General features: G+C 35.7%; 2 protein-coding genes across 2 annotated transcripts; one reads left to right on the top strand and one right to left on the bottom strand.

Moving 5' to 3' along the window:
- The first annotated feature begins 41 nt into the window (after window positions 1-41).
- On the top strand, window positions 42-1,194 carry LOC132704794 (proteasome subunit alpha type-3). The gene is made up of 5 exons (XM_060675046.1): window positions 42-175; window positions 233-439; window positions 491-736; window positions 793-905; window positions 963-1,194. The coding sequence occupies exons 1-5, from the start codon at window positions 155-157 to the stop codon at window positions 1,138-1,140; spliced, it is 765 nt and encodes a 254-aa protein (XP_060531029.1). The 5' UTR covers window positions 42-154; the 3' UTR covers window positions 1,141-1,194.
- A 331-nt stretch (window positions 1,195-1,525) lies between these two features.
- LOC132704995 (cleavage and polyadenylation specificity factor subunit 6) lies at window positions 1,526-8,570 on the bottom strand. The gene is made up of 6 exons (XM_060675373.1): window positions 8,478-8,570; window positions 8,098-8,304; window positions 6,709-7,287; window positions 6,369-6,657; window positions 5,669-6,314; window positions 1,526-3,561 (listed from the first exon to the last, which is right to left on the bottom strand). The coding sequence occupies exons 1-6, from the start codon at window positions 8,532-8,534 to the stop codon at window positions 3,369-3,371; spliced, it is 1,971 nt and encodes a 656-aa protein (XP_060531356.1). The 5' UTR covers window positions 8,535-8,570; the 3' UTR covers window positions 1,526-3,368.
- Window positions 8,571-16,418: the final 7,848 nt, after the last annotated feature.

Genomic DNA, 16,418 nt, shown 5'->3' on the forward strand with positions numbered 1-16,418 from the left:
TCACCGTACCTTGGGGTATTCAGCTAAAAGAAGAAAAGTGTTTTGGCTTGTCACGCGTAACATTAGCCTACAAAAAGCACCGTCATTAAAATTTCAAATAATATAATAATTATAGTTATATTTTTGTGCCGTTGGCTTACTTTCAACAAGTAACATGAGTTCCATTGGCACTGGTGTTAGTACATATATGAATATCCGTTTTCTATTGTTTGTATTTAATCACTCTTTTTAGTATGATTTATCTGCTTCCCAATTTTCTCCCGATGGACGAGTTTTTCAAGTTGAGTACGCTATGAAAGCAGTAGAAAATAGTGGTACAGTGATTGGACTGAAAGGTAGTGATGGGGTTGTGTTAGCTGCTGAAAAGTTAATCCTGTCAAAATTACATGAACCCAGCACTAACCAAAGAATTTTTAATATTGATCGTCACATTGGAATGGTGAGCCTACACACTCATCAAAATGACTGGATTTATTAATTTATTTTATAGGCATTTTCAGGTTTAATTGCAGATGCTCGCCAGATTGTGCAGATAGCTCGGAGGGAAGCAGCTGAATACAGACAGCAGTACAATGTCAGTATTCCCTTAAAATACTTGAATGAGAGAGTCAGCATGTATATGCACGCATACACTTTGTATAGTGCAATTCGTCCATATGGATGTAGTGTAATTTTAGCTAGCTATGAAAATGGAGAACCAAGCATGTACACCATTGATCCATCTGGAGTGAGCTATGTATGTTTAATTACTTTTGTTTTAATCTGCCAGGTTCCTACACAGATTTATCTTAGGGTTATCATGGATGTGCCACCGGAAAGGCAAAGCAATCAGCAAAAACCGAAATTGAAAAATTGAAGTTGGGTACAATGACTTGCAAAGAAATAGTAAAAGAAGCTGCCAAAATGTAAGTTACATTTTGTTTTATAATTTTCAAGCTGTTTAATAAATACTCTCTTTTCAGAATTTATTTGGTACATGATGAGTTGAAAGATAAAAATTTTGAGCTGGAGTTATCGTGGGTATGCAAGGATAGCAATGGGTACCATGAAAGAGTGCCTGGTCATGTCTTTTTCGAGGCTGAGAAAGCCGCTAAGCAAGCAATGGAGGCTGATTCTGAATCAGATACAGAAGATATGTAACTTTTTTATAACTTAATTTTGTTTTCTACGCCTCTTATCATAATAAAATCAGTTTTCGAGATATTTTATAATTATTTGAATTGAATCATCCTATCAGTGCACTTGTGTTTACAGATATGCTCGGAAACATGGACAAAAAAAAGAGAAATGTTAACATTGTGACAAAAATGCTAGCAGCAGGAATTTGTTATTGCAGCTTGAACCTTGATTTGAATTTAATTTTCAATATCTTTACTTTTTTTTTTATTCTCTCGAGATATTCCTGTGGATGAATAATATTTTTCATGATGATACATACTCTTAAAATATTAATGACTTAAAGTATCTTAACCAAAATAATAAACATATATTTATTTAAAAGTTGAATACAAAAAATTATCACAGACATAATTTGTAAAATGTTGACTAGAGTCTCAGATTTAACAGGTACATGTTTCTAAATTACTCGAAAATATTTTAAACATGTAATCACAGAAAATGTGACCTTCTTGATTAAAAATATTTTCCGGGTTCAAAGTTTCATACACAGCTATTTTTCAATTCTTCAAATTTCTCGTAAATGTAATTTGATTTTAAGAAAAACAAGACCAAAAAAAAAAAACATTTGCCCTGAATATAAATAAATAATTGATGTAAGTGGGACTAAAAACATGTCTAGCGGCAAAAAAATGTTGAAAAAATTTTCTTGGAAGCTGCGCGTTGTTCATACCAACCATCTTATGCAGTGTAACACAATAATTACCCAGCAATTGATAAAATCTGATACCGTCGAAATTTAAATATTTGTAACCAATTGGCCTTTCATATAGTGAGATATACTGGGTCAGTGAAATGTATGGCAACTCACTATAACAGTCGAAAATTTTAAAAACGTTTTAGAATTTTTTTAAAATCTATTGGGCCTTCTGAGAAAGGTAGTGAATTACAAAATCCTAGATTAAATTTATATGTATATGGTGGTTTGTACAAATTATTTCCATATTTTTTAAACAAGTTAAAATATACTTAAAAATAAATTAAATAAAATTACCATTACTTTTTTTTAAATACTCTTAAGTGATTAAAATAGACCTGTTTCCATACATAACAGAGATCCGGTATATCATAAATTTTATCAAAACTCGGGGCTTAGATATAAAATACATGTAGTAGTACATAATTATCCCAAAATATTAAACATACAATCTGCCTACAATTAACAGCCTTTAAAACGCAATATTTTTTTAAGGACCAGCTTTCCTAGAAAATTTCCGTTCAAAAAACAGCCCTTAAAATAAATCCAGACATTAACCCCAAATTTTTGAATAACTATGACGGGATAAAATGCTATTTCATTAACTGCGTTTTTAAATAACACAACCAAAAACATTTTTTAATGCGAGTTTTGTTTGATGAATTAAATTGTCAATTAATAATCATAATTACATAAAATGCTTTTTTTCAGTTTTTCCGCTATCAAACACAAATGGGGACCGCTGATATACTTTTGCATATTTGATTCTACACAATGGATTATTATATCACCGATTTTTGAAATATTTTAAAAATAACTGTGGCGTTTACGGTCTGTTATCCGTAACTAAACGTTTAGTTGAAACTCAACAAACCCTGTTAAGTGTTAATGGAAAATTCTAAATTAAATGTCCTTTTAACAACATAAGGGGCGGAGCCCACACCAAACGTGGGAGTCATGAGTCATCCATATGCAATAGTATGTGTCCCATCAAAACAAAATTTTAAAAAACCTCAATATCTCATTTTATTTTAAAAACTTAGAACTTGTATCTCATTTTTCAAACAAAAATTGGATTTTTTGACGCGTCGGTCACCAGTCAACTTTGCAAGACCAGTTTACTTTCACCACTAAACCACAGACCATTAAGCCTTAAAAATAAGTTTAGAAAAGGGGTATAAAAAATGAGTAAACAAAAAGGACCACAATAAAAAAAAGCACCCAATGGAAAGTTTTTCTTTTTTAATCTATAGGAAAACATTCTTCTTTCTTCCTTTTCTTCCTTTCATACTGTCCTATCCCATCGTTTCCGTCCCGTCAATAAGCATAGTTTCCTTCTTCGAAATTACAATGGAAAAATTAATGCATAAAATAAATCGGTACAAGCTACAAGTACAGAGAAGCTTACACTGTTATAAACCTAATTACGAGGAAACTCCTAAATGCTACAGCAAATCATTACATGTATATATATATATTTTTTTTTTCGATATTCTTAGTGGCGGGAACGATGGGAATCGTCCCTCCTGTCTCTCTCCCTATCTCTGTCGCTCTCTCGTCGTCCAGAATCCCGCTCCCTTTCGCGGTACCTTTCTTCGTAATAACGTGACGATTTCGAAGGTGGATCGCCGCCACCATCGGCCGGTTCCACGGGCGATTTATTTCGAGGTCTCGACGATACGTGCGCCCTAAAAAAACAAGAAATAATAAAAATTTCAAACGAAATGATTATAACAACCCTCACTTACTAATGAAAGCAAAAAAAGAAAAAATAGAGCAAAACAAAATATGCAGGATGAAAAGGAATAGAAAGTCCCATAAAGAAAAAAATAAAAACCACAACATTTATGACAAGAAATATATGGGAAAAGGAGCAAATGCCAAAGGAATGGTCGAAATCATCAAGTACAACAGTACTTTTTAATTTATTGTTGAAATAAATAATAAGCAGTTGAATATACTAACAGGAACAATACTTAATAACAATCACCAATGCGTTTGTAGATAACTTAACTCTTATGACAAGGATAAGAAACAACAAACAAGTACACGGAAGCTGATAAGTTTGGATTAAAAATTAAAGCAAGTAAAAGTTGATGGCAATGAGACAAACACAGGAGGAAACAGAAAACTTAACCAGTAGGGGCGAACAATACGCTTTTGACAGGGTAAAAGGATTTATCTATTAAGGACTAACGATAGATCGAAAAATCTCCAAAACGCACAAAATCCAAGCTAGAATATTAAAGGGTTAATAAGATCAAATAATGTCTTAAGAAATACTAAATTTCATTGGGAGCAAAAAATTTAGGTCACTCAAGAAATTTCAAATAATCTAAAAAAAGTTTATCACCGATGGTCTACTCTAGTAGGTAGTGAACTATTTGCTTTCGGACAAATGCAGCGTAGTTTCTGCAAGAATTATTGTTAGGAGTCTATGTGCCGTCCAAAATGTATACCAACGCCACGCGGACACAGGCTTAATCACTAGAAGACCAGGAATTGGTCGAAGAACTATCACCAACCAAAGGGATGATCGATTTTTGGTTTCAGCAAGTTCGCGAAACAGGACACACAACTTCTGCTGTTGGGCTTCGAAATCAACTTTAAGAAGTTAGACATATTAATGTTAGCGAATGGACGGTTAGAAGAAGACTTCCTGCTAATGGATTCTCTTGTTGACGTTAAGGCCGCCATTGGACCGCCGGTATCGAATAGCAAGATTAACTTTTGCCTGAAATCAATTAGAGTGGAATGTTTACGAATGGAGCATTGTACTGTTTTCGAATGAATCTCGTTTTTGCCTCACTGGGTCAAGTGGACGTTGGAAAGTAAGAAGGAGACCCGCAGAAAGATATGTCTCAAGTTGTATTAATGAAAGACTTCGACATGGTGGTGGTTCGGTTATGGTTTGGACGAAAATCAGTTCGGAAGAACTAACAGAGTTGGTCTTTACATATGGCTCGCTGGCAGCTTCCAGGTACATTACGAAAATCTTGGATGATTATGCTATGCCTTTAATGATCACTATGGGCGAAGATGACATTTTTATGGATAATGTTAGATCTCACACCGCCAGAATTGTCAGTCAATATCTGAATCGGGTGAGAATCAGTTTGCTTGGCCAGCACTTAGTCCAGACATGAATCTCATTAAACATGTGTGATGAGATGGGACGACGTATTCGAAGAAATACACCAGCTCCAAGAAGTATTCAAAAGCCAAGAGAGTTGCTAGATTACAAGCAGTCATAAACGCAAGAGGAGGGAATACACGTTTCTTTAGTTACAAATAAAAATTAACTAGGCTTTGTTTATCATAGACATTTTCTGTTTTCCGACAAATTCACGAATACCAACATCAGAGTTTCCGATTAAATGTTAAATTGAGATAACCAAATAGAGTAGGATAGATAATTTACTACCTACTGGTTCGTGACAAAATTTGAAATTTATTGAGTGATCTAAATTTATTGGATACCCAATCAAATGGAGAAACAGTGAGAGCGCAAAGATAGTTGGGACATGTGGCACATTTGAAGAAGGAAAGAATGTCGAAAATAGTTGTTGATGAATCAAACTTGCTGACGTTTGGCCAATCGTCCTGTTGGATAAACTGGGTCTCATTGAACTCTGTACCTGTTTATATATTGTTTGAGGGGGTGGAGCTAAAGGAGGGGTATATATTGATGACCTGAGGAACCCAGGTTTGTACATAGCATTACAGAAGTCTGTAGAAGTATACAAGGACTGTTCAGCACATAAATATATAATAAATTTTAGGTGTGAAACTTACTCCTCCGCGTCCCTATCTCTGTAATCCCGTTCGCGGTCCCGTTCTACCCTATCCCTACTCCTCGATCTGTCCCTTTCTCTGTCCCGATCCCTGTAGCTATCACTGTAATACCTGTCGCGATCGCGCTCCCTATCTCTGTCCCTCTCGCGTTCCCTATCCCGGCTCCTGTCCCTGTACCTCGAAGTTGACCTTTCCCTTCGGCTTCTTCGGTGAGTTCTGTCTCTGGATCTAGATCTCTCCCTTCTTGAAGAACTGTAGCTTTTGTCTTCAACCCCTCTTAAAGTATCTTGCAAAGAACTGATCAATATCTTGCACCGGTCGTCGTTTGCCACTTTGCTCTGCTTGATCAGAGATATAGCGGTAACTAACGTCTCGATAGCGCTAGCGTATTCGCCAGCAGCCGCATCTGAAACGGCTCTGGCTATAGCTGATGATGAAACTGTCCTATTCCTGGACATTATGTCTTCAAATTCTTGTTCGCTAATTGGGGGAATGTCTGGTCGATGATCTGGAGGCGGTCCCCCGTATGGAGGCTGAGTCATACTTGTCGGAGGGCCATAGGCATGAGGAGGACCATGTGGAGGAGCATTCGGAGCACCCATTGGTGGACCGTGAGGGGGTCCATGAGGCGGTCCTTGTGGCATAACTACAAATATCAGCGATTGCTTAATTGGCAGTGTCGATTTCTAAGTAATTTTACCCTGTCCAGGTGGTCCTTGCATATGCTGCATAGGCGGCGGGCCTCCTGCTTGTGGAAAGAAGGCAGGATTAACATGAGGCGCTGGACCCTGAGGTGGTCCTTGCGGTGGAATACCAGGAGGACCACCCATTGGAGGGGGAGGCCCTCTGGGTCCCCCCATCTGACCTTGCATTGGCGGTGGTCCTTGGGGAAACCCTTGCTGCATGGGTGGCCTACTCCATTCAGGTCTCATTGGGGGTGGTCCTTGAGTTTGCATTCTTGGGGGTTGTCCTTGTGGAGGTCCCTGGAACTATATTCAGTTATAAGTAGTAGAAATTTCTGGCACTTACCAAAAACTCACCATAGGTGGCCTTGGCGGGCCTTGTGGTCCTGGCGGGGGCACACCAGGGCGCATGGGTCCCATATTTGGACCAGGTCCATTGGGTCTGGGGCCATTCCATTGGGGCTGACCTTGGAATCTGGGTGGTTGCTGTTGCATACTAGGTGGCCCATTGAAACCTGGAGGTCCTTGCATTCTAGGACCACCTTGCATGCCCGGAGGCATTGGTCCCCTCATACCAGCATTATTCATGGGCATTCTACCCCCATAACTTTGCATTCCTCCAGGATTATTGCCTGGATGGCTTGGATGAGGTGGTCTGGAGTTAGTGTTATTACTGGGTGAAGGGCGTGTTTTGGATTGACTTTCAAAATTACTCAATGCTTGCTTAGTGGTTGGCGTCACAACTGGATTTTGACCATTTATCTCTTTCTTCGGTAAATGTTCAAGGCAACGCCTCATACTACCCTCAGATCCAAGCGATATTACGCAGAAGCCTTTTGATTGGCCATTTGCACGATGTTCAAAAAATTTCACCTCATGGAAATCTTTTATTCCAATGCTCTTACATGCATTTGCTACATCTTGATCGGTAGTCCACTGAAATTGTTTGTATGTGAGGTGTTACAGATGTTCACTTATAGCAACACTAACACTGACAGTACAGTTCCATGCAATAGTATAATATTATTTTCCCATAGAATACTCTCAGTATCAAGTACGGTTTGTAATACACTGGAAAAGTTTTTCTTAGAATTTGCTAATACACAGGAAAAGCAGTATAAGTAGACCATTCGGAAAACAATTATACAATTAAATAAGAACAGCAATTAACAAATAAATCTTGTAAGTCTACTTATACAGTTATTAAAATGAATTCAAATTAATACTGTGTCCCCTTAACATCCAAACCAGATTAAATACAGTAACTAAAAACCAAAACTGCAAAAAAAGAACTATAATATAAATGTTATAATAATTAGGTAACATTTTTATTAGCATTACACTAATTGCCTTACAAACAAAATTTTCATATTTTTTATAAGGTGGAAAACGAAGTGGCATTAATTTCACCAAAATACATATTATTGAAGTCAACAGATATGCACAACAATCAAAGAATTTCAGAAATTTCTGAAATTTTGTTATTACACAGTTTTGTCATAGTTGTTTTAACCTTATATTTCATTTGCGTTTCGATTTTATAGATTTTTATCCATTCATTCACAACAAATTTCTCACACTAACATCAATTGTTCTACTATTTTCAAAATCAAATTATAACATTTTTTTGGAAAAATGTTAAAAATGAAATAGGCCCTTATTAAAGTACTTTTAATAATAACTGTATCACTGCTAATTTACACCAAATTCCAGAGCTAGAATGCTAATTTTGAAAAAAAAACTTACCCAAGTTAAATTTCCAACGTAAAGCTGATGCCTTCTACCTGATGTGTTATGGACCACTACAACACCCCCAGCCCCTTGACCAGCATTGCCGTTAGCTTTATCTCCAATACCTCCTGCATGGTTGGTATCAACATTGTCGGCGCTAGGTCCCGAACCAGTGGCGATAACGTCGTCGTATAAATCCACATTTTCCCCGGCAAATTCGTCCTGCAAATCATAAAATCTGAAAATGCGGGTACACCAAAAGCAGCCATGTTTTGTTGCTTTCAAATACCGGGTCTTATTTTCATGAGGAAGTTACACAATGTAAAGACCAACGGGTATACTGCTACATCCAATATAATTTTGGTACCAAAAATTTTATAAAATTTTCTACCTACTTGCGCAAAATCTTGATCTATATCGTCCGCATATAAATCAATGTCGTTTTCCGCCATTTTCACGACGCGTAAGTGGTACAGACCACAGTAAACGCCGCTGTTATCAGAGCAAAAGAAACAAAATTTAGTTGTGAAAGATCCAGAGTTCAAAATTGGCACAGAGCACTAACTAACATTCAATGCCCTAATGTGTGGTAACGTAGGGCCAAGAACAGTACGTCAAAGTGGACAGTTACATGGACGATTTATTATCTCCAGGTAAGTGCCAGCAGAGACGTCACACATCCTTCTCGTGAATACAATATTTATAGCAAATAATGTGACTAAGTAATAATTTGTTTTGTATCTTTAAAACTGAACGCTTATGGGAAGTAAATATTCCATTCCATTCTTAATAATTTGAAACTTTATCCACTCTTTCATATTGAATAAAAAACGATTGGTGGAAAAAAAAGAATATTTTTTTAAATAAATAGGAGGAACGATATTTATTTTTTTCTTCACGAATTTAACCGTATGCGTAGCTAGAATAATAAAGAAATTAGCAATAGTGCCGACTTGAATTTTTTTTGCTTTAAATAGTTTAGAATACATGCCAGGCACTTCATTTAAATTTGGCAAGATGGATGTTCTTCTTTATTTATCGTTCATCCTTTTTATGAATACCAATGTAGCATTTTAAACAATGGTCTATTTAATAATTGCTAAAGTCAAAAATCATTACAAACTCTGCAATAACGCATATACAAGGTGTATCAGCTTGTTGTATCGAAACTTCAAAGTTCGTATAAATGTGTAACCACATTAAGTTTTTTGGAGTAAATAATAATATTATTATCGCCAATACGCTTATAATTGCATCAATTTATAATTTCAATGCTCGTGTTTTCAGCTGTTCAATATAATTTGTTATATATATATGGATATTTGCGTTTGGGTAATCTATGCAGATATATTTTTCTAAGGAGTATTAAGGGCTTAAATTGGATGACCATAAGCAGATTACCGGTCCTATAGCTTGTTTGTATATCCACTATCCACTTTAAGAAGATTTAAAATTTTTAGAATCTATTCACGTGGGGTCTGTCATCAAATCGTTACTGTTAAGACGAATTAGGCGCAGCTTGCATTTGCTGATTTTAAGCGCAACCGGGGTTATTTGATCAAAGGTAAAAATTGTCAATTAAGGTATTTTCATTTGTGCGCTGGGGGTGTAAGTTATTGCAACTTCTCAGTCCCGGAAAACCTGATATGGTCTTGGTGAGGCTGTTTGTTTGAAATTGGAATGGTGAACTGTTATATCGAGTTGAGGGTGCTAAATTCAAACAAGCCCAGAACCAAGTCGGCTTCAATAACTTTTTTGTTAGATTTCAATTGGGCTAACCTTTTGTGGGCTTTTATCCGTATTATAGGTACGCCCAGTCGTATATGAAATTGGATTAATGGGATATATTAACATAATTACTACTGCATCTATTTTTTTAATAAACTCAAGCCCGAGACAAAACACCTCCCAATAAACAGGTTCGAAACCTTAGTCAAAGATTTTTTAATAAAGCAATCATTTTACAGCTTGGAGGAGTAATCTTTTTTCCAGATACAAAAACTATATCTAGCACACGATGATTGAATCTCTTCGACTCCCCGTTTAGTAGTTTATTGTGTCTGATGACTATCTATATATACTTAGTCAGTGATATCCATATGGCTATTAGTAGCCCTAGTACGGTAAACATTGATGCACCGCAGGGGAATTTTCTTTCTAAACAGTGATATCCACACACTTAACTCGTTTTCCTAGAACATATCAGGAGAACTAGACATACATGAGAAAATAATGCTGTAAAGATACTGCATCCACAGTTATTGACGATTTGTCAGCGGCCATGTTAGTTGTTGAATGCCTCAAGATCATTGGTAAAAAACGACAATTTAAACCTTGCGCATGCGCAAGTTGAATAGATATTTTCAAAAAAAATTGATATAGTTGGTTCGTAAGTTCCTGTATCATAACTTTAGTCACGGCCTCTATATCTCTAGTGATAATAAACGAAAAAAGAAATTTGTGGGGAAACGTTATTGAACGATATGGAGTTTCTGGGTACACCCCTGCAAAAATCCTAAGCATTCCTAATCTGGCCGTCGCTAAAGGATTAAAGAAAGATCCTGCTCATCTCTTTTTGTGCAATCATCAAAGCAAGATTACATAGCTGCGCATAAAGTGATAGCTTTAAAATGGCCATGTACGATTGGCAGGCGAGTGTCAAAAAACAAAGGAAGATTCAAGAACATTTGATAAGTATTCTACAAAGTTGTGAGTATAAACGTACCTATTCCTTTGAAAAAATGTTCGACAAACATATTCATACCAATGTCCATAACTATTGGTGGCATTCAAATTCACGGACCTCCTAGTGTCCAGACCATATAGTTGTTAGATAGTATATACTTATTACGGTAAACATTGTTGCGTCTCAGATGTCAGCGGTTCCACACACTTAATCTGGACATATTTTGGGAAAGTATAACCGTAAAAATGCCCCATCAAAATTTATTTACGATCTGTCAGCGGCCATGTTGGTCTAATATCTGGTTAATTGATTAAAAGTTTTTCATAGTTGCTTCATACGTTACTGTTTTATCAGGATTAGGCAGGGCCTCTATATCTCTAGTAATTCTGTGGTGCGGACCCGCCCTTTAATCATCGAGGTTCCACAACCATGCTTTCTGCTTGCAATTGGTTGGGGTTTCTTTCTGTTTTAATGATGATTTAATTTTCAGAGTGTAGATGGCGCAACAAGTCTTAATTAAACGAAAATGAATCCCATACCTCTTCACTTGCTCTTTAACCGTATTCATAAACACACTATAGTAACTGTGAAAATCTTAAAATCTCGCAATCGTGTTATTTATAAACTGTGTTCCAAGAGCTCCATAATTAAGACAATTAATAATATAAGAATATAATAATATAAGAACATACAGCCGCATACAAGGTGTTGCCAAGTATTGCCAATGACGCATGCCCCCTTGCTACAAAATATTGCCTATTGTGACCTGCCGATCCACAACGAATGGATAAATATAGGCAACTTCGTGCGGCCTCAATCATTTCGTTTGTAGATTTTTGAATATTGATAACCCACACTATAGCTTCCCAAACTGCGAATCGCCGAAAACTTTAAAGTTGTCAGTAATCTCACCTCCGCCGGGATATGCTAGACTTGATATGTGAGTAGTTAATTTAGTTAATAAATAGTGAACATCAGTTAAACTCATTCTTTTAAAAATATTAAAAAGGGCTCTCATCTGTTGAACCAAAACGAGATATGCAGCAGCTGCAATTAAAAGTATCCGCTATGGTAAAAAAGTTTCGACTACTGAAGTCAATCTAGTTGCCTTGATATACATGCATTGTCGCATGCTGTAAAATCGCACTAAACTGATTTGTGCGACTGAAGAATATCCAAAACACGTTGCCATTTGTTGCCTTGGTGGAAGACCGGCTTACGGGATATCTGATTATTAAATAAAAATAAAAATCGTAGTTATAAACATTACTTTTGGCACTATTTATTGTTCCATAAAAGATTCCATGCGTGCATGATTATTTCATAAACATTGAATGCGTATACCTGAAATAGATTAGAAGGTGTCGGCGAAGTGAAAAATTAACGAAATCAACCACTCGTGACCGAATTCGAAAATTGAGTAGATATGCAGCACCGATATTCTATAGGCGACAAAATGTTGACGAATGATGCTTTCGACAGGTATACCTACGTTTCGGTAATAGATTTTATATGTAAACTTCTTACCGGAAAGCTTGTCCAACGAATTTATAAATAATTCTAACGTTTTATTGAATAGACGACTCATCAAGTGTTATTAATAACCAATTTTTAAGTGTGGCGATATTAATGGGTATATCCCGTTTGAATATTTATTAGAAATATGACGACGTCCATCATAGACAGCCTTAAAATTAAAAGCATAAATATTGCTATTTATTGAGATATCTTTATGTGTTGTTTAATTACTCTACAAGTTGTTATTGAGCTATAACTTAGAATACATTAGAAATAATTTTTTGAAGCTCATTGGCATACTAAGCTTAGTAAAAGGGGGCTGGGGGGAGCTCCTGGCAAATGTACGTATAATTATTTAAATGACTATAACGGCTTATCCGATTTTACTAAACATAAGTTTGTGTGAAAGAGCACTGATAGTGCTCCTACTTGATCGGTTCAAATAAACCTCTAGATGGCACTATTTGTAGTAGCAACAGTTTTCTTTTTATTCTGCGACCAAAATTTAAATCACATTTTAATATAAAAGTAAGTGTTTTCATGGTTTCGTAATTTTGTATTTAAAATAAGTAACAAGTATTTTTAATTTGGGGTTAGGTAACAAAAAAATGATTATTTTTTAAATGAAAAGGAATATTTTTTAAATAAAATTATTTAGTTACCCATGGAACGCCATGTTCAAGACAGATGCCAATGTTTTGAAAGTTGCATTGTTGACGCTCAATTAATATTGATTTAAAAATAAATTAAAATTGTGCAATTTAATTACTCAAATGCAATTCCGATGATTTTCTTTGTTATCAACGGATAAGTATGCAGGAAATTCAAGGAAATGTATACCCATTTTCCACAAATAAAGAAAGTTTGTGTAAATATAAAATAGTTTGATCAATTCCGTGTGTCCATTACAACTTTTAAATACTTGAAACAATAATCGATCCATCAAAATAAACAACATGGCGTTCCATGGCTGATTATTGTTAATATGTCAATGTAACGAGATATTCAGAAATATTTCGAATATTTTAGTGCAAAAAATCATATTCGAGGAAACAATGAACTAACCAAAAATGATATAAAATATTTAAACAGAACGACGTTGACATATAATATTGTCAGAATCCGCACAAAATGCAATCATACCCAGGACATTCCATAAAATCTAAAAAAAACCTTTATTTTTTGAAAGCAGCGGCAACGTCGCATCGTTGACAATATTTTCGTTCTATACGAGGGTCACTTGAAAAGTTTCCGGCATCACCCTGAAGATGGCGACGGTACCAGTTACTGAAAGCTAGTGACTGTAGTTGTGCACCTCTTGATAGTTACCAAAGTTTCTACCATATTGGACGCATGGTTATTAGTTGAGAGTCGTTTGAGTGAGTTGATGTGATTGTTTTCGTGAAAATCGAAAAAAATGGGCATAGAACTGTTAAAAAATATTTGTTTTTTAAAGACAATACGCCTACGCAAATTAAAGTTGAGTCGGACTTTGTGTATAGGGCAGCTGAATTTAAAAGTGGCCGTAAAAGCTTATGAGATGGACGTTCAGGACGTCCAAAAACTGTAATTACCCATGATAAACGACTGCCGAATTAAGGTGAGAGAGATAGCAGAGGTTATGAAAATGTTCGAAGAACATGTTACATTTGAAATCACGTTAGACCAAAAACGTATTCGAACGAACGTTTCCAACGTTCAGTTTGTGCAGTTTAGGCGCAATTAGTTACTGTAGATGAAACTTGAATGCACCATTACACGCTCGAAACAAAAATACAGTCAAAGCAGTGGACTGCGAAGGGGGAACTGTTTTTTCGGCTGGGAAAGTGATGGCGAATATTTTTTGGGGTAGTTATAGTCATCTTAATAGATTACCTTTTAAAAAGGAAAAACAGGAGCATACTATGGCATCACTACTTCACAAGTTGAGGGCAGAAATTGCAAAAAAAATCCTGTTTCTCCAAGCCAATGTCGTCCGATACCTTAGCGATTGCCATGACGGAAATCCACGAATTACAGTTTGAATTGCTTGATCATTCACCTTATTCACCAGATCTAGCCCCAAGCGAATCCTTTTTGTGCCCTCATCTGAAAACTGCGCGCTGAGGACAAAGACTTTCGTCAAATGCGGAGGCCTCCTCGAACAATTATTTTACGGTGAAAAACGCTGGGTACTATTTGGACGGGCTAGAGGGATGAGAGCATCGCTTGGAGAAGTCTATAGAGATACAAGGAGACTATATAGAAAAATTTAAAAAAAGAGGAAAAATGTCTTCTAACATTGGTAGGTCGGTGGGGAGTTTTCAATCGCCCTGTGTAATAGGTAAATGGAGATTTCTTTCAAGAATTGTTTTCCATTGCGCTTTATTCTAGGGCAATTGCCGTGCTTTGGTCAACAAGGATGCATCGTTCCGATCAATCGGTCGGTAAATAATAAATGCGCATCGGGACGTCCAGGTGACTTGATCCCACGATCTTCGGTAAACTGTTTGCATGTTATGTCGCGGTAATGACATACCGTGCCACAAAATAGAAGCCCAAAAATAATAATGTTAGACCACCGGACGAAAGGAAAATGACAAATGCGATCAGTTGAATTTTTCGACGAATTTACAAACGGTATTAGTTATTCATGTTGCGGTGTTCCAGAAAAAGATGTGTTATTTATGTCTTCAAACGGAGCGGGAACCGCAATTTAAGTTTATTAGACGTTTGTTTTCTCAGGGCTATTCTTGACTCGGCAGATACTCTTTCTTCCACGAAATCTTCTTTCCCACTCTGTTATTCTTTCCTTGATGCTTGGGAGTAGTTAGGGGTAAAAAAAAACAATAATTTTTAGAATAGATAGCATAGCATATCTAAGTTATAAACTGGTTTAACAGAAGTTTGGCATGAAGGGATTGTATAGGGTGATTCACGGTGCAGATATCGGACAAGAGTGTTTTGCAGACAAGTTCACCATGTAATACATAAGAGGGTTCAAAATGAAATAGAACTAATATTCTGGAAGACACTTGAAAACCAATTTAAATGTTATAACACAAATATCTAAATATTTAAGATAGTAGCCATAAAATTGTCAATAAATTTGATTAAATAATTACACTACTAAACCTTTTAATGTAATTGCTATTTGAAACTATGCTTAAATTTTATTTGCAATTTGGAGAATTTGCTAGTTACTGGATTAATATTAATAGCTATATTGTCAAAGTCTCAAAAGTCTCCGAAAAGGTAATAATGGGCTAACTGCTCAAATAGAGTTCTGATAACTTTGTTTATTTAATAGCAAAAACATGCAGAAACTTGGAAATGTAATAATTATAGTAAGAGATAGTAAAAAATGTGCACATAATAAATAATAAAATATTTACAACAAATTTTAAAAATGGTGTCAAATAATCCATTTTTTACAGAAACTTGTTTTTTTCACAGTCCTTAACATTTAAGGAGACTTTTATTTTGGACACTCTGACAGAACAAAGAATTTTTCCAGGAATAAGGGAGCTTTGAAAATAAAGAATATTTTTTATGGGTATCAGAATTACATGAGTATTGAGTTAACTAATCTCTAAATGGAAAATAAGCATCACACCATATTTCAAAATCTTCGCATCATCGGCACAACCAACAAAAAACCAACCAAAATCCATCTGAGTCTTTAAAATAATGTTGGTATAAAATATAGGAATATTTTTCGAATTAGTCTGTTCTTAAATTTTCTTCACATTTTGTATTAAAGGACCAGCCCGTATTTAAAGAAACTGAAGACATTATACTGTCTGTGTAAAAATCTTATCTTTCAATAGTACATCTCATTTATTTATTGCAATTTGTTAGTTTTGATTTTCTCCATTTCGCTTCATTTGGCGTACGGGCTCCATACGTTTGTCTAATTTTACTCTCTTATTTTTTTTTTTTATGCTGTTTTATAAAAAGCCTTTTTAAAAATAAAATCTGATTGAAAACTTGAAATACAACCTCCTTCTTATTACGCCTCCTCCTGTCGAAGGTTGACGATACAAATGGCTTTTGAAACTGCCGCTCGAAAGCTTTCTGTGGACGAGCGGTCGAACAAACCTTTTGAGTTTTGGCGTCTTCCCATCGATCTATTTTCTTGTACTTTGCCTTG

This window comes from Cylas formicarius, unplaced genomic scaffold (assembly GCF_029955315.1).
Source record: "Cylas formicarius isolate icCylForm1 unplaced genomic scaffold, icCylForm1.1 PGA_scaffold_7__23_contigs__length_41026272, whole genome shotgun sequence".
Classification (NCBI taxonomy): Eukaryota; Metazoa; Arthropoda; class Insecta; order Coleoptera; family Brentidae; genus Cylas; species Cylas formicarius.